Genomic DNA, 27,129 nt, shown 5'->3' on the forward strand with positions numbered 1-27,129 from the left:
TCACAAGCCTTTCGCCACCCACTTATACTGTCTCGACATACACAGCTGAGCACCGGACCAACTCCTCCGTCTCACAATCTTGCTGAAGACAAGCCCTCCACCTCTTTGTGTGTGATCAACTGACCCTTCAACATAACACGGCCATTTCCATGTTTTCGCTTCATTAGCTGTCCATCTAATGACCACCTGCACCTGCACCTCCCATATGGTCATCAATTATTCCTAACTCGTCATCACCAGCCATTATTCATTATGGGCCGTTGTAAGAAGCCCAAGATTTCAGCCAAAAACTTCCTAATTCACTATGTTATTTTTGGCTTTCCATGTGCCCTCTAAGACTATCCGACAAGACTATCTGTTTTTTTTTGGACTGTATATATATCAGACCCACTTTATGTTGCCTCATGCTAAAATGCCTTAAATTATTATTTTATTTCATGATATTTATTTTTGTATTAATCAACATTTTATACCCCTAACAACAAGGCAAAGGTCTGTGCAAAGACCAAATCTGATTTTTCATTTGTCTTCATGGGGTATGGAGTGTAAATAATATATATATATATATATATATATATAATATAGGGTACAACGGGGTTAAAGGCGCCTTTGATATTATTTTCATCTAAACAAAAACATGGCTTAGCACTTTGTAAAACATTTGCTTTTCAAGATGCACGTGTATATTTATCTGATCTTTGACGCGATCGCACGCAGCTGTGCAAAGTTGATTCTGTGCTTACTTGATCTAATATTTTATGTTTTTTGTTTGTATAAAAGACACCTGTTCACACACTCAATCAATCAGACTCCAACCTGATGGATGGGGCCATGTATCTCAAGATTTTGGGCAACAACCTCCTTCCCTCAGTAAGAGCACTGAAGATGGGTCGTGGCTAGGTCTTCCAGCATGACAATGACTCCAAACACACAGCAAGGGCAACTAAGGAGTGGCTCCGTAAGAAGCATTTCAAGGTCCTGGAGTGGCCTAGCCAGTCTCCAGACCTGAACCCAATAGAAAATCTATGGAGGGAGCTGAAACTCTGTGTTGCCCAGCGACAGCCCCAAAACCTGAAAGATCTGGAGAAGACCTGTATGGAGGAGTGGGCCAAAATCCCAGCTGCAGTGTGTGCAAACCTGGTTAAGAACTACAGGAAACATCTGACCTCTGTAATTGTAAACACGGGTTTCTGTACCAAATATTAAGTTCTATTTTTCTATTGTATCAAATACTTATTTCATGCAATAAAATGGAAGTTAATTATTTAAAAATCATACAACGTGATTTTCAGGATTGTTTTTTTAATATATTCTGTCTCTCACAGTTGAGGTGTTCCTACGATGAAAATTACAGATCTCTCCATTCTTTGTAAGTGGGAAAACTTGAAAAATCGGCAGTGTATCAAATACTTATTTGCCCCACTATATACATATTAATACCAGCAGCCATTACTCCAGACTTCAGTGTCCCATGATTCTTCAGAAATCATTCTTAATTTTTTTTTTTTTTTTTCAAGAACCGCTTTTATTTGAAATAGAATTAATTCGTTACATTATGTCTTCAATGCACCTTTGCTTGATAAAAGTATTAATTTCTTTTTTTTTTAAAAAAGTCTTGCTGAAGGCAAATTTTGAACGGTACACACTCAGCTGCACATAAAAAAATTAAACCTTTCATAATCATAGCCTAGCAGATAAAGAATGTATAGGCCATTTTTGTTCAGTAAAGTATGTCTTTTTTGCGGTTGGACATCTTGTCTAATTCTTTGAGTCAGTTGAGACATCAGCATCATTTTGTCCATTCTTAAAGAAAATGCTCTGCCCTTTCAAAGTGATGAAACATGGAGTAATACTAAAATAAAGAGCTAGATGTATTGTTTCAAAGGTGAGGAAGAACTTTTTATTAAGCGGTAGGCAGAATGTGAAACAGAGTTTAGTAGTTTACAGCATGGTGCCACCAAAGGGTGTAAATAATGTGATCCTGAAACACACACACTGCCTCCTTCAGCTGCGAACGTAACTTCCACACGTGTCTACAGACGACAGGTAAAAACCTACACTGTGATTTCAATTGTTTCAAAAGAAACACCTAATGATGATTTTTTTTTAAATCATAAGGTAACAGAAATATTTACATTTTCACATTAAAATGAATTATTTTAAAGATGCAGATCCTTACATTCGTCAAGAATATACAATTTTAATGCTCAGATGACTGAACTCCATAAAAAATACTTTATCATGCAAACATGCTTCCCTTTCCCTGTTTCTCTCTCCCTCCAGCTCAGTCTGGAGAACTGTAGGCATATTGTTTTTGACATAAGAACTTTGTCTTTGAGGGAACAGTGGAAAGAAACAGGAAAGAGGAAGTTCTGCTCTGTGTACAGTGTAATTAACTCTTAATGGAGATTAGACAGAATCCGAACTGCTCTGTTTGAGATTGCGGGTATCCTCATACTTGTTGCACAGCAGCGGAGGCGTCCCGTTTTCCCATGGGTCATGCGAGTGGAATCACAGGAGTGTCTCTGTTGTTATGACAGCAGGCAGATTGCTTTTATTAATTATGCCTTCATTGGCTGCTCACTAATGCAGACTAATTGTTGTGGCCAAAACAAAAGGCTCATTAAGCAGGTGGTTTTTGATAAACTTTTCGCAATTTGGCCCAAGCCTGTGATTCACTATTGTATTGTTTATGTGCGTGTCCACATTTTTTTGTGTGTATGACAAAATGAGGCAGAAGACCCTGGTCCATTATCGTCCATTTAATGAGCCGCCAGTCATTAGCGCTGACTATTGTTGATTTTCTTTCTGCAAACACACTGCGAGAGAGAGAGAGACCACGTTTTACCTTCAGAAGAAGGTTATTTTAGGAAATCATCAATTTCCTGTCTATGCTTCACTGACTTTAACAGATTAGTTCAATCAAAAGTGAAAATACTTTCGTTGTTTACTCACCCTCGTGTCCTTCAAAACTAGTATGAATTCCTTTTTCTGTATAACACGAGGAGAAATTTTGATGAATTATATTGGCTATTCTTTTACATGCAGTTGCAATAAATGGGAACTGAAGGTTCACAAAAGCACAATTAATATATTATAAAAGTAGCTCATTTAACTCTTTATTTCAAATCGTTTGAATCCATATGACCACACTGAGTCAGTTTAACTTCAGAACCAGATCAGTTTGATTCATGAACCGATCATTCAGACCTGTTTTGTGAACTGGATTCACATTTCTTTGAAAAGATGTTGAAAAGTTATTTGAACTCAAAAACTGAATTCATTAATGAATCATTCAGACTTCATTGAAAAGGTCTGACTCAAAAGAATGATTCAGTCTCAGTAATTCATAATTAAGAGTTGTGAAGAATCTAATTAAATTAGTGGTTTCTGATACAAATCTGTCATATTGTTTCGGAAAATTTGAAATATTCAAATGTCTGTGATATTTCTATTGTGCTTTTGCATCTTGTTGAAGCTTGAAAGCCACCACAATTTATTGCAAACAGAGCAACCAGTACATCAAGAAAGAAACTTATGTGGGTTTAGAAGGACATAAGGGTGAGCAGTTGGTGATAGATTTTCCATTTTTGGGTGAACTATTCCATTAAAGCCATTCTGATCTGATAATCCTAAACACATGTATTTGTTTACTGAACAGAAGGTGCTTTAATACCATAACCTTCACCCAGACAGGCTTCTGAAATCCACGGCCAAACTGTTAACATGCACATGCTAAATTTCAGTCTTAAAATAGTTTACACTATTAGTTTATTTCAGTCATCTGTGACAGACACCCTCAGCTTGTTGCTCTAGGCTGCCATGTACCAGATGTTTCCACTGCGTAATGTCTTAATCAGATTGCTTCACATCCATCTGTCATCCTCTGCGTCTCCTCCTTTGGACCCCAATCTGAGCAAAGTTCATCTGGATGAATCGCTAGCTTGTGCTAAACAAATCAGCCTCTAGCAATCAGATACTGCAGTTGCTAACCAGACACAGGGTAAAACTCATCAGTCATTAGTCTAAATTCTCTAAATGTGTGTTGGCTTAAAGGGACAGTGCAGCCAAATATAAAATGTCTGACATGTATTACTCACCTCATGTCCCTCTAAACTTGTATGAAAAGTTTCTAATTTTAAAAGAATGGTTCACCCAAAATTAAAATGTATTCACCCACAAGCCATCCAAGATGTAGATTTGTTTCTTCATCAGAACAGATTTGGGGAAAGTTTGCATTACATCACTTGCTAACTAATGGATCCTCTCTGCAGTGAGTGGGTGCCATCAGAATGAGAGTCCAAACAGCTGATAAAAACATTGCCATTATCCACACAGGACCCTTGACATCTTGTGAAGTTAAAAAGCTGTGTTTGTAAGAAGAAAATACCTCATAAGGCATTTTAACTTTTAAATATGAGTCCATAAATCATAACAGTGAAACATCCTTCACCTGTTGTCCTCTCACATCAAAATCCACTGACTTATTTATATGCAATTGTTTTGGATTGTACTCACACGATGCCTTATTTGTGCATATTTCTCTCCTGATTCAGATTTTTCACTGGATATTTTGGATAAAGGACTCATATTTAGCATATGGCCTCTTTTGTTTTGCGTAATCTTTGAAGTGCATTATGCTAATGCAAAAAGCAGGTACCCACATGAGGGAGCCGAGTCTCCGTTAGTGATACACAGCTCCTTTTGAGTCGTAATCTTAATGAGCAAGTCACCGATTTAATCCTCGGTTTTGCTCAGAGGAGTTTGACTAGCTGTGTTCTGTTCTGCTTTTACAGACCTGCAGCGTAAGGCAACTGTCACACGTTTTGGCATTTTCACAGTTTGTAGAGCCCAAGGTCCTATTCTGTCTGTCTTTAGATCTCTTCCTGTCTGTTTGTCTTTCTCTCTATTTCACCAAATCCAATGACACTTTCCTGGCTCTGGCTGCGTTTTTGTTGCCATCTCTAGGGGCCATTTAACAGAAAAGTATGAATGTTTTTATGGCTGGTTGTATCGCACTGATCTTTCTGTGTACTAAATCGAGATAGTGAAAAAGGTGAGTAACGTTTAATGGCGCAGTCCTCCCTGTCAATCACCAGCTCATTGTGTTGAAAATGGCAATGTGGGTGGACATCCTGAACTATTCCCAATGTATTCACCGTGATTTCCAGGACATAATTGCACTGGATGTCTTCATCCTTATGAAACAAGCTGTTTGATGTTCAAAAGGACAGAAATATCACAAAAGAAAACTGTTTTCAGTTTCAGTTCTTTCACTTAGATTATACAGAGAGCAAATTGCTGAGGTCTTCTCAGATTGTTGTCCTTGTGTGTTTCTTAATCATGCCTCAAACTGTGCTCATATTTGCCATAAAATTCTTCAGATACCAAATTATGTGAAATTTGCGAACCATATGGTTTTAATATATATAATATTAACCACATGGTAAATAATAAATATAATATATGTGGCCCTGGACCACAAAACCAGTCATAAGTAGCACGGGTATATTTGTAGCAATAGCCAAAAACAAACTGTATGGGTCAAAATTATCCATGAAGATATTTTATAAATTTCTTACCATAAATTTATCAAACTTCATCATATATCATGACTTCATTTGGACAGCTTTAAAGGGCGATTTTCTCAATATTTAGATTTTTTGCACCCTCAGATTTTCAAATAGTTGTATCTCGACCAAATATTGTCCTAAACCTTACATCAATGGAAAGCTTATTTATTTAGGTTATTTTTTCAGATGATGTATAAATCTCAATGGCGAAAAACTGACCCTTGTGAATGATTTTGTGGTCCTAGGTCGATGATGTAAAAATCTCAATGGCGCAAAACTGACCCTTGTGAATGATTTTGTGGTCCAGAATCAAAATATGTATTTGTATGAATTAATATATTGAAATTATTTCTACACACTTACAGTCGTGGTCAGAATTATCGCCACCCTTGGTAAATATAATCAAAGGCGGCTCTGAAAATAAACTTGCATTATTAATCCTTTTGATCTTTTATTAAAAAAAAAAAATGACAATCTAACCTTTCATTGAAATAAAACTATTGAAAATGGGGGAAAATCTCATTATGAAATAAATGTTTTTCTCATATACACATTGGACACAATTATTGGTACCCCTACAAATTCTTATGAGTAAAATATCTCTGAAGTATATTCCCATTCATAGTCACAATTTTGAGCACTCCGGGGTGATGTCACGGGTTGGTGAGGCATAATTGCACGAAGACGAAGGAGATAAACAAAAATGTATTTTAATAAGTAAATCCAGGAGAGAGGCAAGTAATCCAACATAACATCGACGAAAACGGACGAAGACTAAGGGAGAACTGAGGTCTTATAAGCATGAGCCAAACAAAGGGAACTAATCAGATAATTAACAGACAACAGTTGTACTAAATGACTAATTAAACAGAACGGGGAAAACTAGGTCACAGGGGAAACACAGAAAACCACAGACATGTAACAGTTCGTCCCCTCCCGGAAAAGGCACATCCCTGCACCGTAACATTCCAACTGAGGAGGGAGGGTGGGGGCTCTGGAGGAGGACGTGGAGCAGGAGGGGGGCAGAAACAAAAAGAGTCAAAAAAAAGTCCAATGAGGAGTAGAGGGTGGGAGGAGCCAAGGGGAAGCCAGGAGCAGGAGGAGCCAGACAAAGATCCAGAGACCAGCCAGGATGAGGCCCCAGGGCGGAGTCAAGGGAGGGAGGGAGGAACCAAGGTGGAGAAGGCCTAGATGACACCCTGGGGACAACTGACGGCGATGGAGCTGATAGAAGGGGAGCCCAGGATGGAGCGGAGCAGATGGAGAGCCAGAGCAACACGGAGGATCTGGAGGGCCAGGGTGGAGCTGAAGGCTCGGGCATCCGGAAGATCGCGGCGGAGCCGAAGCGACTGAGGATGAAGGTGGAGCCGGAGGGAAGGAGGGAAGGAGGAGCCTGACAGAGCCAGAGGGATGGAGTGACGAGGCGAAGCCAGAGGAGTGGAGTCCCGAGGCGGTGGATGGTCGACGACTGACCAAGGCAGAGCTGGAGGGACGAGGGGGCCCGGCAGAGATGGTGGGATGACGGGCCACGGTGGAGACGAGGGAGCTAGGAGCCAAGGCGGAGCCGATGGGTCAAAGGACCGAGGTGGAGTCCAGGGCTCGGAGGCTAGAGGCTGGAGGCGGAGACAGGGGATCCTCATGCCTAGGCAGAGCTGGAGACTGGAAGTCCCGAGGTAGCGGATCAGAGCGCCCAGTTGGCGCTGACTGAGGACGAGCTGAGGGACTGGCAGGAACCAGCAGAGACAGAAATGAGGAACTGGCTGGATTTAGGAGAGGAGGTGGGAGAGGGAGGCTGGGAGGGAACACATGCGCACAGGAGCTGGGCAGAACCAGAGGAGACGCAGGAGATTCAGGAACACTGGGAATCACCTCCCCAACTCAGTCGATCAAATCCATATCCAAAATGTCCATAAGTTCCTCAATATATATTCCAGTGGCCAGTTGCAGCTCACCCTCAGTGGCAGGAGTGTGGGCGGGGCTTCCCTCCAAGCCCTCAATCTCCACTAAAACTCCCTCAGGAACAGACGGTGTTGCGATCGGCTCAGTCGGGGATTTCAGCGCTGGCTCATGTGTCCTCATCAGTGGGACAGACAGAAAAGTATACAATTATTCTCCAGCACCCACTTCACACATGCGGCGAAATTGTCCTGAGGACCGCTCCCGCGGAGGCGTGCCTTAGAACACTTGCTGAGGCTAGAGATGTAGAACACAAAGCGAGCGGTCTGGATAGTGTGTTAGGCATACCAATTCCAAAAAATCCCTGGTATGAATCTCTAGGGAGCAGTCCCTCTGCTCCAGGCATAGCAGGGCAACATTGGTATTGTCCATGGTGACAGGGAGTGGGGCAAAAAAAGGAAACAAAAAACGCTGCAAAAAACTTTATTGGTCTGTTCTTCTGTCATGGGTTGGTGAGGCACAATTACATGAAGACGAAGGAGATAAACAAAAAGGTATTTTAATAAGTAAATCCAGGTGACAGGCAAATAATCAACATAACATAGATGAGAAAGGACAAAGACTAAGGGAGAACTGAGGTCTTATATGCATGAGCCAAACAAAGGGAACTAATGAGATAATTAACAGACAACAGGTGTACTGTGAATGACTAATTAAACAGAACAGGAAACTAAGTCACAGGGGAAACACAGAAAACCACAGACATGTAACAGGTGATTATGCTTCCTGTTTCACCGAAATATAAATAGGAGGGAAAACAAAGCCCAAATTCCCTTAATCATCCATCACAATGTGAAAAACCAAAGAATATATTTCTGATGTGCAGCAAAAGATAATTGAGCTTCACAAATTAGTGAAGTGGCTTTAAGAAAAGAGCTAGAGCTGTGGAAATTCCCATTTCCACCATCAGGGCAATAATTTGTCATAATTTGAAATGGGTCACTGAGCATAAAACCAAGCTATGGTTCTGCTATGGCCATTCCAGTCCTCTGACCTGAACCCTGTAGAAAATGAATGGGATGAACTGAAGAGAAGAAGCCCCATCATGGAGCTGGGAATCTAAAGGATCTGGAGAGATTCTGGATGAAGGAATGGTCTCTGATCTCTTGTCAGGTGTTCTCTAACCTCATCAGGCATTGTAGGAGAAAATTTAAAGCTGTTATACTGGCAAATGGAGGTTTCAAAAATTATTGAACAAAAGGGTGCTGTTAATTGTTGCCCATGTGTATTAGAGAAAAACATTTATTTCATAATGCTATTTCCCCCCCATTTTAAATTCTTATTATCCAATGAAAGGTTAGATTTTTGTGAATTGTTTAACTAAAAGTTCAAAAGGATTAACAATGCAGATTAATTTTCACAGCCTTCTTTGATCATATTTACCAAGGGTGCCAATAATTCTGACCACGACTGTTTAGCGTACTGTAAAATGTTAATCCTAAAGTGAAAAATAAAATCTATGGGCATCAGTAAAATAAAATAATTTGTGATTTGTTTCATGATTTAAATTATGTAAAAAATCTAATTTATAATTTGTATAATTATTATTCATTTATTTTTATAATTTTTTCATTTTATATTAATTTATATAAAATATATTTGTATAAAGTAATATATTGAAATTATTTCTACTACTTACTGTTAAATGTGTAAACCTAAAGTGAAAGATAAAACTATAGCCATCAATAAAATTAAATAATTAGTCATTTATTTCATTATTTAAATAATGTAATAATTAAAATTGTTTTATTTGTATAATTAAAATTAATTTACATTTTTAATTTTATATTCATTTTTAAAATGTATTTTTATTTTATATTTTTCCACTATTTCTTTCTGAACAACTCAGAGGTGGTCTTTGGAAATACATTTATTTATTTATTTATTCATTTATTTATTTTATTTTGCATCATTTACAGATTTATTTAATTAAATTAAATTAAATTCAATTTTACACTATTATCGTAACTACTTTCTTTAGCACCTGCTTGGGGTCTGGGTTTCTGTGGAATACTTTCTTCCTCTGGTTTGTTATAGTGAAGAAAAAACTTTTTTCTTTAACAATTCTGCATTATTCTTTCTTTTCTCCTCAGATTCTCATGGAATGGACCTTTTTGCAGTGGCGGTGCATGAGTTTGGACACGCCATAGGGCTCGCACACACCTCTGCCATAGAGTCCATCATGCGCCCTTACTACCAGGGGCCAGTGGGCGACCCGCTCAAGTACAACCTCCCGTATGAAGACAAGATTCGCGTCTGGCAGCTTTACGGTAAGAGCGTCCACCCCTTGGTCACAGCTGGCTTCTTTCTTTCTTCTTGTACCTCCTTCCTGTCCATCAGTTAGCTGGAAACAGGCGCTGTGGCAAGACTGGCAGACTATGTGAGCTGAGATCTTCAATCAAACACGGACACCCTGCTATCAGTGTTTGAATCTCAGATGCCTTGGCATTGTTGGAGAAGCAAAAAGTGACAAGTAGCGACAACTCGAAGGCACAGTCTCTCTGCAAGACATACAGACAGATAGATGCTGTAATCTGTCAACAGTAAACACACAAGGGTGACACTAAGAATGAGTTGTGCCTGCTGATAGTGCCATTACTTGCGCTGTCTGTGTTGTTTTATTGTCATATTCACTAAAAGGACTAGAATCAGGTGCCACAAATACACCTGGCATCTATTCTGAGTGCTCGGATATGGATAAAGTAGCTGGTGTCAAATTTATAATTTAATTTTGTTTAATTCAGTTAATTTCAGTTTTCTGTTTTATGCTTAATTTAAAAATATACTTTAAATTTATTTAGTGAATACTTCATGTCATATTCATTTATTGTAGTCAATTTTATTGAGATGAAAATGTATTAAAATCAATGGAAATAGAATTTTTAGTTGACGAGTGCAAAATTAAACCCAATTTTTAAACATTATTATTATATTTTATTATTTTACTAAATGTATTATATTATATGCCATTATATTTTATCAATTTAATGTATTCTTTAGATTTTGTTTTTATTTATTATATTGTATATTAATGAATATAATAATATATAATATATTTGAATACAATGAGTATTATATTCAGACTGTTATGAGATGCTCCTTCAAGGAATGCAGGAAGACGAGGGATTCAGAGTAATCAGGTTCTTTAATGGTGCAAACGTATTCAATAACAGAATATACAGCATAAACATAACTTTAAAACACGACGAAGAAGATTACTGAACTCAAGGCTTATAAAGAACACAAACTAATGAGGAAACAAGATGATTAATACAAGACAGGTGAACTGGATGATAATTAACTAAACAAGGACAAGAAATACCAAATAAGGACAAAACAGAACTAAATATAAACCGAAACGTGACACAGACATTATTATTATTATTTATTAATGCGCCAATGTGTTGTTTTAGTATCATTGAAATACTAATATAGATTTGATTAATATTTTGGATTAGTTTTTATTTTTATATTTTCCATTTTATTTTTAATTTTTTTAGTAATTTTCCATTTTTTTACTATATATATATATATATATATATATATACATATATACAATAAATATTATATCCATTATATTCATAAATAGTATTATCATTATTATTATTATTGTATTCATTTATTAATGTGCCATTGTGATACTAATATAAATTTGATTAATATTTTGGATTAGTTTTTATTTTTATATTTTCCATTTTCAATTTATTTTATTTATTTATTTTTCTTGTAGTAATTTTTCTGTGTTTTTGTCATTTCTATTTTTTTTTTACATGCCTGTTTAGTTTTTAAATATAGTTTGGAAATGAGAGATGCTGCATTGGCAACTAGCTGAAAAAGTGTATTTATTTTTTATTTTATTTTATTTCAGTTAACACATTTTAGTACCAGAGTTTACTGACAATATTTTAATGTTTTTAGTTTTAGTTAACTATAATAACCCTGACGTCAACATTTGAAACTGTGTTGCTGAAATAACATTGAGTGTAGTGTACTATTGTAGTATAATGTTATTAATTCCCTATATGCTTTAGTTATTTAGCTATTAAGTTATTAAATTAGTTAGTTAGATATGTTATTTATTTTGGTTATTTAGTTTGTGTTTTAGTGGATTGGGTAACACTTTATTTTAAGGTGTACTTGTTATGTGTTACATGTACTTACTATTATAATAACAATAAATGATGCATAATGACAAGTAACCCAAACCCTAATCTATATAGTAAGTACATGTAGTTAATTAATATTACTCAGTACTTAAATGTATAATTACACTGTAACAAGGACATCTTAAAATAAAGTGTAATCGTGAGTTGTAATGGAAAGAGTGCATTCTTATCACTTGCACATTCTGACTGGCATGTAAATGTGGTTCAGCAGTTCTCTGCATTTCCTCCATCCCTTCCCACTCACACTACCTTGTTTTTAGCTGAAGTGCCCGTTGTAATTTGCAGTGATTGGCACTGCATGCCCCCTCTGCAGGCTGCCCTTTTCTGTGATCCCACCAGGCAAATAACGGGCCCCAAACTACAGGCACAGAGAGCAGAAGTGATTTGGTTTGTATAGGGGGCACTATTGATTTAATTACATGGCAGTGTTGAGCCAGGCTAGGAGCACAGAGATTAATTGGTCGTCACCATGATTTGGACTCTGCTAGTCAACATGCAGCATGCCGAACAGCGCTGCAAACACACATGGTGGGAAGCAAAGCGATAGAGAGAGTTAGGGACAGAAAGATCAAGATGGGCTCAAAGACAAGCAAATACTGGCATGAGCTCTGGAACTCAGAGCGGTAGGTGAACATGGGCCAAGTGTTTAATATATCCATGTGTAGTTTCTGCAGTTTAATGAGTGTGCACATATCCGAGTATGCTCCATAGACCAAATTATTTCAGCCATTCTATCCACACCGATTTTGTAGCTCAGCAGTTTATATACGGTAAGAGTCTCATATGTGTCTCCTTTTTTAGGAGAAATATCTGATACCAAGTTAATAATTAAAAAACATGACTGATAACTAAGAAAAAGTAATAGTTTCATAATTAACCTTGTGATTTTATTTTCAGCTCTAGCTAGCCAAAAAATATTCAAAGACTACAAAGACTAGTAATAAGATATATATGCACTATAAGTACTAGCATCGGCAGCTTATGTCAGGTGGGGGTGAGGGGATAGAGCGAGGACTCAATTGCAGGAGGCAAAAGGGCTTTATTAATACAAAAATTAAATAAACAACAAAAACTACCCCGTAGGGGAAGACGTACCAGGTTACGTATGTAACCCAGGTTCCCTGAAGGGAACGAGAGCTGCGTCAAAACGCATATGGGAACGTCATCAGCGGAACCGACGCTCTGAATATTGTCTACAACCAGTCTAATGGATGGGCGAGGCGTCACGGGCGGGGTGACATCACGACCAAGAAGTATATAAGCACGTGCGGCGGAGCCGGCGTCAGCTTCAAGTCATGAAGCAAGCGCTGGCAGGGATGCCGGAAGTGTGGCTACGAGGCGCAGCTCTCGTTCCCTTCAGGGAACCTGGGTTGCATACGTAACCTGGTATGTTCCCTTCCAGGAACTTCGAGCTGCGTCAAAACGCATATGGGAACGCAATACCAACGCCGCCAGACTGACAAGTCCCTGCCTGGTGTCAGGCTGAGAGGACGGAGGAGCCTGGAGTGGCTCGGATGTCCAGGTTATAGAACCTGACAAATGTCAGGGGCGTGGACCACCCAGCAGCGTTGCAGATGTCCTGCATGGAGACACCTGCCCAGAAGGCCTTGGAGGCCGCCACACCTCGCGTTGAGTGCGCTCTGACTCCCAGCGGCGGGGGACGCTCAGAGGCCTCGTACGCAAGATTGATGGCATCCACAATCCACCTACTAAGAGTGGGCTTCGAAGCCGGAAGACCCCTCTTAGGCGGACCAAAGCACACAAGCAGTTGATCCGTCTTCCTCCACAGGGCAGCTCTGTGGATGTATGCGTCCAGTGCTCGCGCTGGACACATACAGTTGTGCCTTTCCTGGTCTGGCTCCCTGAAGGGAGGAGGACAGAAGGCCTGGAGTACGACCGGCTGTGGTACGACCGTCGGAACCTTCGGTACGTACCCCACGTGGGGGTAGAGAATGACTTTCGCCGAACCGGGCGCAAAGTCAATGCACGAAGGGGCCACAGACAGGGCCTGAAGGTCACCCACCCTCCTCAGAGAAGTGATGGTCAACAAGAAGACGGTCTTGATGGTGAGGAGTCTATCTGTTATCTCCTCGAGAGGCTCAAAAGGTGCTCTGCACAGAGCCTCCAGTACCACAGCCAGGTCCCACGTGGGGACACGGGATCGTACAGGCGGCCTCAGCCTCAGTGCACCGCGGAGGAAACGTGTAACCAGGGGGTGTCTACCCACTGACTGGCCACTAATAAGGGCGTGGTACGAAGAGATAGCTGCCACGTAGACCTTAATAGTGGAGTGGGTTAACCCTGCGGAGAAACGGGTCTGCAGGAACTCCAGAACTGCGCGAATCGGGCAGTTGACTGGGTCGAGCTGGCAGTCCCCGCACCGAGAAGTGAAGAGTTCCCACTTCAAGGTGTACAGTTTCCTCGTGGGGAGAGCTCTGGATTGGAGCATGGTCTCGACAACCTCGGTTGACAGACCGGAAGCTATGAGTTGTGCCCCCTCAGGGGCCACACCCACAGCCTCCACCACTCCGAGCGAGGGTGCACAAAGGTGCCCCTGGCCTGTGAGAGGAGATCTCTCCTGATCGGCACCGGCCACGGGGTGCCGTCCTGGAGAGAAACCAGGTCCGAGAACCAGACTCGGCCAGAACGGCACTACTAACAGTAGACTGACCGCGTCCCGGCGCACTCTCGCCAAAACTCTCGGGAGCAGAGCGATCGGGGGGAAGGCGTACAGACGGACCCTCGGCCACGTCTGTACCATAGCGTCCAGCCCCAGAGGAGCTGGAGGAGCTAGAGAGAACCAGAGGGGACATTGTGCTGACTCTCGAGTCGCAAAGAGGTCCACCTGTGCCTGGCCAAAAACCTTCCAAATCTGCTTCACCACCTCGGGGTGAAGCATCTATTCCCCGGGCCTCGGCCCCTGTCTCGACAGGACGTCTGCTCCCACATTGAGATGCCCAGGAATGTGCACAGCTCTCAGTGATAGGAGCTTGCCCTGGGACCACACAAGGATCTGTTGTGTACAGCAGTTGTGTACCTCATGTACAGCAGGCCAGAAGGTATCACGCTGGACGCAGCTGCCATGAGCCCAAGCAGTCTCTGAAACTGCTTGACAGTGAATGGCTGGCCTTCTCGCACTCTCTTGACTGCCGTGAGGATCGACTCGATCCGAGCAGGGGTCAAACGAGCCTGCATCGTGGTCGAATCCCACACTATGCCTAGATAAGTGGTTCTCTGAGCTGGAGAAAGCACACTCTTCTTGGCGTTTAGTCTTAACCCCAAATCTTTCATGTGGGCGAGAACGACATCTCGATGCCGAACTGCCAACCGCTCTGATTGAGCGAGAATCAACCAATCGTCGAAATAATTTAGTATGCGGATGCCCTGCAGTCGCAACGGGACCAATGCCGCATCCATACACTTGGTGAAAGTGCGGGGTGAGAGTGCTAGGCCGAAGGGAAGAACCCGATACTGATACGCTTTGCCCCTGAAAGCGAACCTCAGGAACTTCCTGTGAGCAAGAAGGATGGATACATGGAAATAGCCGTCTTTGAGGTTTATCGTGACAAACCAGTCCTCGGACCTGATTTGAGACACGATCTGTTTGACCGTCAGCATCTTGAACTTCAGCTGTCTGACTGAGCGGTTCAAGAGACACAAGTCCAGTATGGGCCTCAGCCCTCCATCCTTCTTTGGAACAATGAAGTACCGGCTGTAGAAGCCGGTGTGGACTTCGTGAGGAGGAACCAACTCGATGGCTTCCTTCCTCAGCAGAGTACCGACTTCCTGTTCCAAGACCAGAGCCTGCTCGGGTGGACCGTCGAACTGGATGGAATAGCCAGCCTCTACCATCCGCAGGACCCAAAGAGACACATTCGGCAGTCGCTGCCAGGCTGCCAAACGATCTACTAAGGGAATCAGTCTCTCGAGACTGACCTTTGGTGTTAGAGAAGCGGCCAGACTGCTGCCTCGCTGCGGCGCACCGGCAGGAGACGCGTGATCTGGCGGCCGAGGCGAGTTTCTCAGGCCCGCTGAAATCACAGGCGGAAGAACCTGAGAGTAATACTCGCTGGGACCTGCTGTGCCCTGGAACTGCAGGGTTGACAGACAAATCCCCGGAGGGCACCGAGGGGAGACGGTCACCGTGTGCCGCGGTGTAAGCCGCTCCACCCCAGTAGGGGCCGCCCTCCGAAGTCCTGGGGCTCGCCCATCAGGACTTCTTCGCCGAGGACCTCTTGGCCGACAAGACATCCCTCAGGTCTGCCTTCGGCCTCGAAGTCCCCTCGGAGCTCTCTTTCTGCGCAGCCCTGTGTGAGGAGCTGGTATGCAGAGGAGGCTGCTCCCGCCCAGCAGCCTCCAGAGTTAGAGAGCGACGGGGGAGGAACCGCCGGAACGCCTCCGCTTGCTTACGAGCCTCCTGAAACCTGTCAACGACGGTGCTCACAGCGTCGCCGGACAGGCCAGAAGGCTGAAGCGGGGCGTCCAGGAGGCAGACCCTGTCCTTCTCTTTGATATCGGACAGGGTCAGCCACAAATGCCTCTCCGCTGCCACCAAAGCTGACATGGAGCGGTCGATAGCACGGGCCGACTCCTTGGTGGCGCGGAGAGCCAAATCGGCGGTCCTCCTGAGCTCTAGGATATCATCAGCTCTGATATCCCCGAACTCGTCTAACTCCTTCAGCAGTTCAGCCTGGTACGCCTGCAACACTGCCATAGTGTGCAGACATGCACCAGCCTGCCCTGCTGCCGCATACCCCCTGCCCACTAATGATGATGTGGTGCGCAGAGGCTTAGTGGGCAGAGTGGGAGCCTTCAAGGACGACGTTGCGGAAGGAGACAGATAGCTCGCAAGCATCTGTTCGATCCGGGGCATCGCCCTGTATCCACGCCCATCCAATTCCCGCACATTACCGTAGTAATCAGAAGCGGGAACGAAAGGGCGGGATGAATATGGTTTAACCCACGATCTCGACACCTCTGTGTGGAGATCGGGGATAAACGGAAGGCTCCTGCGTAGAGGAGCCTTCTGGACTGCTGGCACAGTTGCTTTCTCGGGAGGCCAACTGATGTCGAGCTTGGCCACTGCCCGAGTCACCACCTCTAGCAACTCCTCATATTGGGGCGAGAGAGGCGGCGAAACCTCGTCAACGCTCATCACGTCAACCTCCTCGGAGGAAGAGAGACGAAGCGCTGAGTCCTCATCTCGGGGGGACACCAGAGAGACGGGAGGAGATAGGGACATGCTTCCCCGAGAGACGGGACACCAGATCTGGTGGATACGGGAGGAGATAGGGACATGCCCGTCTCACTCTCGCCAGCCAGATCAACCTGTGAGCCCCACGAGTGCAGCCGCCGCTCTGCCTCAGCAGCAGCGGGACCAGCACCGCGCGGGGAGCTCACGAAGGCTCCCTCCTCGAAGAGAGCCCTCCGGGTGCGGAGTGTGCGCAGCGAGAGCCGCTCACAGTGCGGGCAATCAGCTCCCTCGAGAGCCGACGCCGCATGCTCCGCACCCAGGCAGACCACGCACAGATTGTGTGTGTCCCCACCCGTGATGTAACGAGGGCAAGGACTAACACACAACCTGAAACGGGATCTGGGATCGCCCACTGTCTTGGCCTTTGCTTTAGGCATCTTTTTTAGGACAGACAACACTAAATAAGACTGACAAAGCAGAAATCAGACTGACAACAAACAGAGCGCTTGCTGAATGACAGAAAGCTGACGCCGGCTCCGCCGCACGTGCTTATATACTTCCTGGTCGTGACGTCACCCCGCCCGTGACGCCTCGCCCATCCATTAGACTGGTTGTAGACAATATTCAGAGCGTCGGTTACGCTGATGGCGTTCCCATATGCGTTTTGACGCAGCTCGAAGTTCCTGGAAGGGAACAGACTGGCAAGGCAGGACAAGGCTGGACAAGGCAAGGCAGGACAGGACTTCACACAGGGTAACATTGACGACGAACCAGCACAGGACTGCAAACACAAGGAGATTATAAACGGAGCAAATGAGGAGGGTAACGAGAAAACACAGGTGGGGCAAATTAACCAATAATCAGGAAACAAGGTGGGTGGGGTCAAGACAATTGAAATGAGAGCACATGGCACATAGAACCAAACCACACAAGCCATGTGCTCACACAAATCACTAGCCATGTGCAAAACAGGACATGATCACGCAGCTAATGAGGAGACTCATAAGCCGAGTGTTCACAAAACATGACAAACATGAAAGCACGCATCCAGTGAAAAAACACAAGCTGCGTAGCTGCGTGCAACACAGAACAAGACAAAACAAGAGAAAGCACGCAGCTGAAGAACGAGCTGCATGCAACAACACAACGAAAAAGCACACGGCAGAAACTGAACCACGTGCCGAACAAAACACACACACTCACAGAGGAGCACACAGCCCGAGCGAACTCGAGACCACACACTCCTACATCAAGAACAAACCTGGAGCGTGAGTGTCCGAACCCCGACACGAAACCAGAACTGAACCTGAACAAGACAGGAGTGCCGGGATCCGAACACCACGCCCCAACATGAAACAGAGCACGCAGACAAGAGAGCGCGCGGCCCGAGCACACTCGGAGGCGCGCACTCACCAGAAAACAAGACAAGAAGGGAGTGTCAGGGCTCCGTCACAAAACCATGAATAAACTAGACCGAAGTGACAACCCTGACAGCTTTAAAAACTTAGCAATTATTTCAAAACACTTTAAGCCTCTGTTGTACCACAAAATAAGTGAGATAAAAAATAAAATAAAATAAAAATAACACTTGTTAACACTTTACAATAAGGTTCATGTTAACTACATTACCAAAAACTAGCAATGAAAAATACTTAAATCGTTTATTTTAGTCTTAGTTAATGTTTATTCAGACAGTTACTAATACATTATTAAATCAAAAGTTGGATCTATTGATGTTATATAATGGACCTGAGCATTCATGGACTAACAATGAACAGTTGTTTTATTAAGATTAATAAATACTCTAACAGTGTATTGCTCATTGTTAGTTAATGTTAGTTAATGCATTAAATATAGTAAACAAATAGAACCTTATTGTAAAGTTTTACCAAATTATTGTGTTTAATAATGTTTCTTACCTTGGGTCACTTGATGTGACCCCAAAAATGAGTTGCATACTGTAACATTTTTGATGAAGGATGTTGTGTATGATTATAAAACCTATCGAGTATCAATCACACACAAAATATGTATATTTCGTTCGAGTCCCCGGCCGGCAGGAATTGTAGGTGGGGGGAGTGAATGTCCAGCGCTCTCTCCACCCTCAATACCATGACTGAGGTGCCCTTGAGCAAGGCACCGAACCCCCAACTGCTCCCCGGGCGTTGCATCATAAAATGGCTGCCCACTGCTCCGGGTGTATGTTCACGGTGTGTGTGTGTTCACTGCTGTGTGTACGTTGGATGGGTTAAATGCAGAGCACGAATTCCGAGTATGGGTCACCATACTTGGCTGAATGTCACTTCACTTTTTGAGCTATTATAAGGTCCCCCAAACAGGTTTAAAGTTAAAGAAATAGCATTCTTTGATAATAAATAGTATTTGGTTTGAAACAAAGTGTATGTCAGGGAACTGTTGTGTGTGTGTCATGTGTTCCTGCCTCTTGTGCCCATATTTGGTTTGTTTTCTGTCCTTGTTAAGCGTAATCATTAGTTAATTCTTGTCTAGCCGTGTTCGTCTCGTTATCTATGATTTACCTGTGTATATTAGTCCTGTCTGTTCAGTTAAACTTCGTCTGGTCTACTCGTTATCCCCGGTGTTGGATGTCTGTGTCTTGCCCTGCCTTGATGTCAGTAAAGTGTTATTTGAGTTTATATCCTCGTCTGCGTGTTCCTGGTTCCTCCCTCGTGTGTGCACCGTGACAGTATAATGGACTTGTGCATTTTGTTGGTTGTCAAACTTTGTGCTCATTAGCTTAGTTTTATTTTTACTTGCACATTATTACTCATACGTTTTCTGTCTTATGTGGCAATGGTAGTTTTGCAAAACTAATTTTGTGACTGGCTCGTATCTCTACTTTTGAGTTATTTGAGTGTTTGTCAAAAGGTAAAGCACACACTTAGCGTGTGTTCCTCTCAGAAATGTGCCGCTTTTCTGCTTTTGCGCAAGTTGAACTCGCCTTGTGTTTTGTCAGGTGTTCGAGAGTCCGTATCGCACACGATGCAGCCAGATGACCCCTCTCAAACCGCCGAACCTCCCGTCCTGCTTGACCTCCCCGAAAACAGATCCATGATACCGTGAGTCAACAAGTGTGCACCCACAAAACTCCCACTCCTCTGAATATTTTGAATTGCAGAGGTAGCAGTCCATCATTTAGAAGAAGAGTATGTATGGACTTACTTGCACTCACAACTGCACTCAACCTTCCTGAAGCAAATGCCAGAATGACACAAATTACTGACTCAATTCCTGACTCCTAGTAAGCAAGCATTTAGCTGCTCTGAGAGCAGCATGTACCTCTCTATTTCCTCTCTCTCCACCATCATGGCAGATGTGTGAGACAGGTAGATTTAGTTTGACAATGGTCAGTAATATATTCCTCTCAGAGAGCGCAGCTAATAAGCTGTGAATGAAGATCTTTGTTAATAAAGTGTCAGGCGAGTTCCAGCTCACAAAAGCAGCTCTGTCACCGTAATTGCTCCATCATTAGCATCCCAGCCACGTCAAAGTGCTAAGTCAGTCATTAGCCGAGGGGATAACGCATTCAGAGATTCTGTTGCAAGCTGGTGATAACATCTTTGATTTGCCCAATCTTAAACCAAGCACATATTAAGGACATTGGAGTCTGGTTGCACATAGCCATAGCTATACAAAAATGATAATGTACTGTACAGACTTACATAAAAGTGCTGATGCTTTCAAATTAGCACCAGCGGCTTGTGCTGATTTTAAACTTGATTTTAAACTATTTAAGTGGTGGCATAAAAATGTAGTGCATATTTTAGAAAACCTGAAAAATGTCTTGAGATAAATACATTTACTGTGTTAGCTGTGGTGTACACTATTTTATTTTGTTTTATATTTTTTCATATTTAAATGTCTATATACTTTATAATTTTATTTTGATTACAATTACTTTCTATTTAATTTGTTTATATTTTTACCATTTAATTTTCTATTTATTTTATTTTTACTTTTGCTTTTATTTGTTTTATATAACTTATTTTATATCATTTTGTTTACTTATATTTATTTAATTGTTTTCTTTTATATATTATTTTACAGGGTTTCCGCGAGGTCTTAAAGTCTTAAAATGTCTTAAATTTAGTTGTATCAAAGGAAGGAAGTCTTAATTATGATCAAGAGGTCTTAAATTTGGAGACGTAAAGTCCAGAATTGCGATAAGGCTGAATGTGATGATTGAACTTCAAAAGGCTATGATTTCATTAAATAAATATGAGAATTATAGGCTCTTATAGGCATCCAGAAGTCAGCTGACCAGGCAGGGTGTGGCACCAATTGGACTGCAGGAACCAATCAGACATCCTCCTGCACAGAAACACACACAAGCACCTCCCAAACAAAAGACAACACACAGAAATAGAACAAAAGGGACGTAACAAACTTATTGGAAAAGATTAATTTCTATCACTGGTGTGAACTGACCACACAGAATATGAATAATATTTTAAAAAAAATTAAGGAGTCGAATGTCCACGATAATCTTTAAGATACCAGCACAATAACTCACTCAGCAAAATATCATCTAATCATCGTTATCGATAAAATATGTTATCAAAATATAATTTTTTGTCAATTTCGCACACCCCTAATTCATGTTATTTCATTTATATAATAATTTATTGATGATAATTGTTAAAATCTATATAATTAATACTTTTGACATCCATTTTCTTAAAAATGGTTTAAAGGCTGAAATGTAAAGTTGATCATTTTATAAAACTTCTTGTTTTTGTGAAAACTTGTATCTGAATGCTTTTGGCAGCCGTTTTACAGTTTAATATGGTGCTATAGACATTGCCCTATCCCGCTTATATGGTATTACTTTTATTTGTGCAGGTCTTAAAAAAAGTCTTAAAGTCTTAAATTTGATCTTAAAAATCCTATAGAAACCCTGTTTTATTTGGTAAGTTATTTCATTTATCTTTTTATTTATTTTATATTATTTTATTATGGGGGTTTTTTTGTAGCATTTTATTTATATATATATATATATATATATATATATATATATATATATATATATATATATATATATATATATATATATATATATATATATATATATATATATATATATATATATATATATATATATATATATATATATATATATATATATATATATATATATATATATATATATATATTTTTTTTTTTTTTTTTTTTTTTAATGAATGCAGCTTTTCCCCTTTCCAAACAGAAGTTGTAGTTAAGACATCTACCAGCAGGGCCTAACTAGACCATATAAACCAGCTAAACCTTGACTCCTCGGGTATTTTCGAAATAATTGACTCTGTATCATGTAATTATTTAAAATTATGCAGTATTCTGCATTGCACTGAGGCTGCATGACCACCTCAAGGTGTGCATAATTTTTTTTTAATAATTCAGTGGTCTGTTGTCAATTATTCCTTCCATAATCAATGATTTACTCATGTAGAGACACAAACACGTCTACTAGTGAAATTCTTATGCTCTACCTTCACATGCCTTGCAAAGCCATTTGTTTAAAGCTTATCCATTTCATTTTATTTTCTATTTGTACTACCTCACAGACCTGCCCCTGATGCCCCTAACAGATGCACTAGCCACTTTGATGCTGTAGCCCAGATTCGAGGGGAGGCCTTCTTTTTCAAAGGTAAGAACAGCACAATGCATAAGATATTACGACTAAAATTTGTATTATTGTAACATATTAATAACTGATATTAAGATAATATACATTGAATTTGAGTTTATTTAATTGCATTTAATTTTATTATCCCATTAGAATTATTAAAGGCAAAGTTTAAACACGAACGAATCAATTTTCTTTTTTATTTGCTTATTTTAATTTTTTATTTTTTTTGCATTATTTGCATTACTCCGCTTTGTGGACACAAAATATTTTTTTTTATCATGATGTAAATTCTTGAACTTGGACTGCTGTGAAATTGTTTTGTTTTCCTGTTTAGTCTTGAATGCGCTGTCTGCAGACTACTGCTGTCTGCATTTTGATATATTATCATTTGTGTTCTGTATTTGCTTGGCTGGTTCTGCCAGCTGGGCACCCTCCTTCCCACTTCCCCCGGGTCATGCACACATTCCACACTTTATTAGCCAATGTCCCTTATACATATCATATGATGGCTCATAATTACACCATAAGCTTACATAAAGACACAAATAACCACACATTCTTACTGTCAAACTTCTCGTCAGGGAAGTATTTTTGGCGTCTGACACGTGAGAAGCACCTGGTGTCGTTGAGGCCAGCTCAGATCCATCGCTTCTGGAGGGGTTTGCCTGCCAACTTGGACAGCGTGGATGCTGTATACGAGAGACCTGGAGACCATAAAATAGTGTTCTTTAAAGGTAAATGCCTGGATTTAATCTTTTATGAAGTTAATATTTAATGTAACTATTTAATGTTTACTTTAATTATTACTCATACATAAGAATTTCTCACCTTTATTGCACTTTGGCACATAGCTCATTCTGAACTGGATGAGTGCAACCCCTTAGCGTTGCATGTCGAGTTTTGTGCAAGACATTTAAAAAATGTCCATATCTAGTATTACACTGTGTTTGTTGCTTTTGGCAATCAGTAATTTGTGGAAATTTCACAGTTAAAGAGATCAAGAACGTCTATCAAAGTCTCTTTAAAATTATTTCAAAAAGACCCTCTGATAATGTAGCTAATTCCAGACATTTTGAACAAAATGCTCCCTAGAGCGTAAACACTCTTAGGAAAATTCTTGAAATGATTGGAATTTAACAGTCTAGAGTTATGTAAATGTCATTTTTAATAAGAGTTGGATTATAAAGCAAACAATGTCCTTCAAAGATATAATGTGAGAGTGTTTTGAAGTCATACCTCAAATCCAATTTCAGCTCAAAAGCATGGAGGTGTTGTGTATATATAGAGTATTTAAATGTATTTCACAGCAAATTTCCCACCTCACAGTAAGTCGTTCTCACTTCTCTAGGTGGGAAATATTGGGTGTTCAAGGATAATAATGTTGAAGAGGGCTACCCACGACCTGTCACGGACTTCGGACTGCCTGCGGAAGGAGTGGATGCCGTATTTGTTTGGCTGCACAATGAGAAGACCTACTTCTTCAAGGACAGTCGTTACTGGCGCTATGATGACCATCTGCGGTGCATGGACCTCGGCTACCCAAAAGACACAGCGCTGTGGAAAGGGATCCCATCTCAACTAGATGATGCCATGCGGTGGTCTGACAGTAAGTATTGTGAATCGTAAATTTTAAGCAGTTCTCCTGGATGTTATCTATTAGAGCCACAAAAAAAATGAATCACTTTCCCTCCAGCTTGAAAAGACCGAAATGAATTTCTGTGCTTGTCTAGGCTGGCTCATACCAGTTTGCTGTTGAACTAGGTGGAGAAGATACAATGAAATTGGAATTTAGAGCATGTCTAGTTAGGGATAGTTCACACAAAAATGTATTTTTTGTCAATGTCATCATTTACTCACCCTCATCTCGTTGACATGAGGGTGAGTAAATGATGACATTTTTCAGGAGAACAATGCCTTTTTGCCTCTCTCAAAAGTTGACAAAATCAGCTTTTAGCAGATGTGAAAATTTCAATTTTAGTATCTTTTTGAAACTGGACCAAAAAAAGTTGTCTCATTTTGTACACGTAGATGTCCATAAGAAATGGTCTCTGAAATGAGAACATCCCGCCACCTAAATAATTAATACTGTGTGTAAATGCCCCAAAATAGCAATAGTAAGTAGCAAATCATGTTTGTTTGTTTTCCAGGCTGTGACATACAAAAAAAGCTGTTAGCATCTGTTATCTTAGTATTATTTGTAGTATTATTTATAGTATATGCTGTTATTTGTAGTACTTATTATTAATACTTTGAATATTTATATATTTCTTTTTTTTCTTTCTTTTTTTTTGGGGGGGGGGGGGGGGGGGTTGTAATTTTTTTTATTTGGTTTTTCTTTTTCATTTTTTATAATTTTTGTCTTTTTTTCCATCAAGTCTATTATCTAGTATGTATATGTTTAATTATATTTCAATTAACAAAGGTTTTTGTATTATTAACTAATTAGTAAATAATAGCAACACTGTTCAGCATGCTCCCGGCATTCCCGTTTTCCGATCCTGATATGCCTTAGAAGATATGATTTTATTAGGGCGGAGAGGATGTTAGTCAAGCAGGTGTTTTGATTATGTGGTTGTCATAGCAGCAGTTTTGAGGTCTATGTGAGCTGAATGGAGAAAGGGGCATAACGTCCCGTCATGCCTAATGCACGGCATTGTGCTTAATGCACACCGAGCTCCTTGTGGCGTCCTCAAGGATAAAGAACAGGCATTTGAAATTCTGTGGTGAATCGAATCAAGCCTGTGTTACATAAAAGCAAAGCACATAGCTAAGCACTTTCATGAAAAAACACACATATAGCTTCTTTTATTCATATTTTTTCCATTTTGTCTGTTACACTAATACTGTCAAAACTGAGTCGATGCATGCAGCCATTCAAAATGTTAACACTGTTAACCCATGTATTAAAGTTGACCAACACATTGTCAGCATATTCCAATTATACAAAATGATTCACAGGTAGAAAGCCTATTTATGATGAGAAAAAAAATGCTGGCCACTCTCTCCTTTTCTATTGCTTTTCACAAAGCTTACTATTTCTCAGAATACATATTTCAGTCATTTCTATTAGAACATTTTATGACTGGTATTTCCAAAAATATAATTGCTCCCAGTACCTGTAATTAGCATTGAAGCATTTTGAACATTTTTAAATGTCACCCACGAGTGAAACATATCATCAATTGTATAAATGTGAAGGCCAATTATTTTGCATATTACGCATAATGTTAACCTCTAAAGTCATGCAGATGAACATTTTTTTCATTGTATCATGCCTCACTTTTTTTCCTTAGTAGTCCAGGTGATATGTGCAAAATTTGAGGTGATATGTTCACTTTTTCATAAAAGCATGAAATTTGGTGTATTTGTATAGTTTGCGGCCCTAAACATTTTCAGAAATGGAGCCATCGCAAAAACACCTTGTGGTTGCCATGACGACATTTTACTTTCCGCCATAACAAATGATGTATTTTGTGTTATATCTCCTGAACCAAACATGATAACACAGAAAAGGTGTTGTCTACCCCTATATTTTGATGGTCAATGAGCATCACAGTATCACAGCATTTACAAAAGTCCATATTATGGCTATTATTTTTTTTCTTTCTTTGATAATATTTTATTCAATAGTACAATAAAAGGATGTTTTAATTAATTATTAATTCATCACTTTTAACGCTTTTCTGGGTACTCAAAGCGCTTTACATGGAAGGGGGACTCTCAATCTAAACTGTGCAGCATCCACCTGGACTCCGCAACCTAACAACCTCCCTTTCTCTCACACCCCCCGGCAAGTTGGAAGGGTACTGGTCTTCTCATTTCTAATAATTGGAAATACTCAACCCACTCTTCCCAATGCATTAAAAATAAAAGACAGCTCAATCGTGCATGTTTGCATTGCTCAACATCAGGAGGATCAGGCCCTTCTAAACAGGGCATGCTGAACAACTTCTTGCCCAGGCCCATATCATTTCTAGGTTGGACTATTGCAATGCTCTTCTAGCTGGACTTTCATCATGCGCAAACAAACTTCGACAAATGTTTCAGAATGCAGTGGCACGACTGGTCTTCCATGAGCCCAAAAGAGCCCACTTCACACCTCTCTTTATCTCCCTGCACTGGCTACCGGTTGTGGCTCGCATCAAGTTCAAGATGTTGATGTTTGCGTACAGAACAGCCACAGGTTCAGCACCCTCCTACTTCCTCCTCACTCTTACGAAATCTACATCCCCTCCAGAAGCCTGAGATCTGTAAGTAAATGATGCCTTGTGGTAACATCACAGAGAGGCATTTTCATTCACCTTTCCTGGCTAGTGAAATGGTCATCTAACCCTTGCAGTACTTAACAGAACACCCCATACGTTATCTGACAGCAACACTAATTTAATCCTATACCTGACCCATTTGACATAAAAACTGCAACCCGAACCACACCTACATTAAATCTCCTACATGAGGTAGAAAAAACTAATTTATTAAAACTTTTATTCAAATTGTGAATAGATTAAATACAGAAAGCAAGCAAAGAGCGTCCCCTTTAATATAATCACTACAGCTGTCAATCAGTGGCAGCGCGATTGGCTACATTGCTCAGCA

The 27,129-nt window shown here is 40.8% G+C and overlaps 1 protein-coding gene across 1 annotated transcript in view; it reads left to right on the forward strand.

Moving 5' to 3' along the window:
* Positions 1-27,129, forward strand: part of mmp17a (matrix metallopeptidase 17a) — a gene marked incomplete at both ends in the record, with an annotated part of 88,727 nt that overhangs the window by 58,891 nt on the left and 2,707 nt on the right. Inside the window, 5 exon segments of the mRNA XM_079404666.1 lie at positions 9,623-9,799; positions 19,864-19,966; positions 22,469-22,551; positions 23,115-23,267; positions 23,882-24,139. Of these exon segments, the coding sequence (XP_079260792.1) occupies positions 9,623-9,799; positions 19,864-19,966; positions 22,469-22,551; positions 23,115-23,267; positions 23,882-24,139 (774 nt within the window).

The sequence above is a fragment of the Barbus barbus genome, assembly GCF_936440315.1.
Source record: "Barbus barbus genome assembly, chromosome: 43".
Lineage (NCBI taxonomy): Eukaryota > Metazoa > Chordata > Actinopteri > Cypriniformes > Cyprinidae > Barbus > Barbus barbus.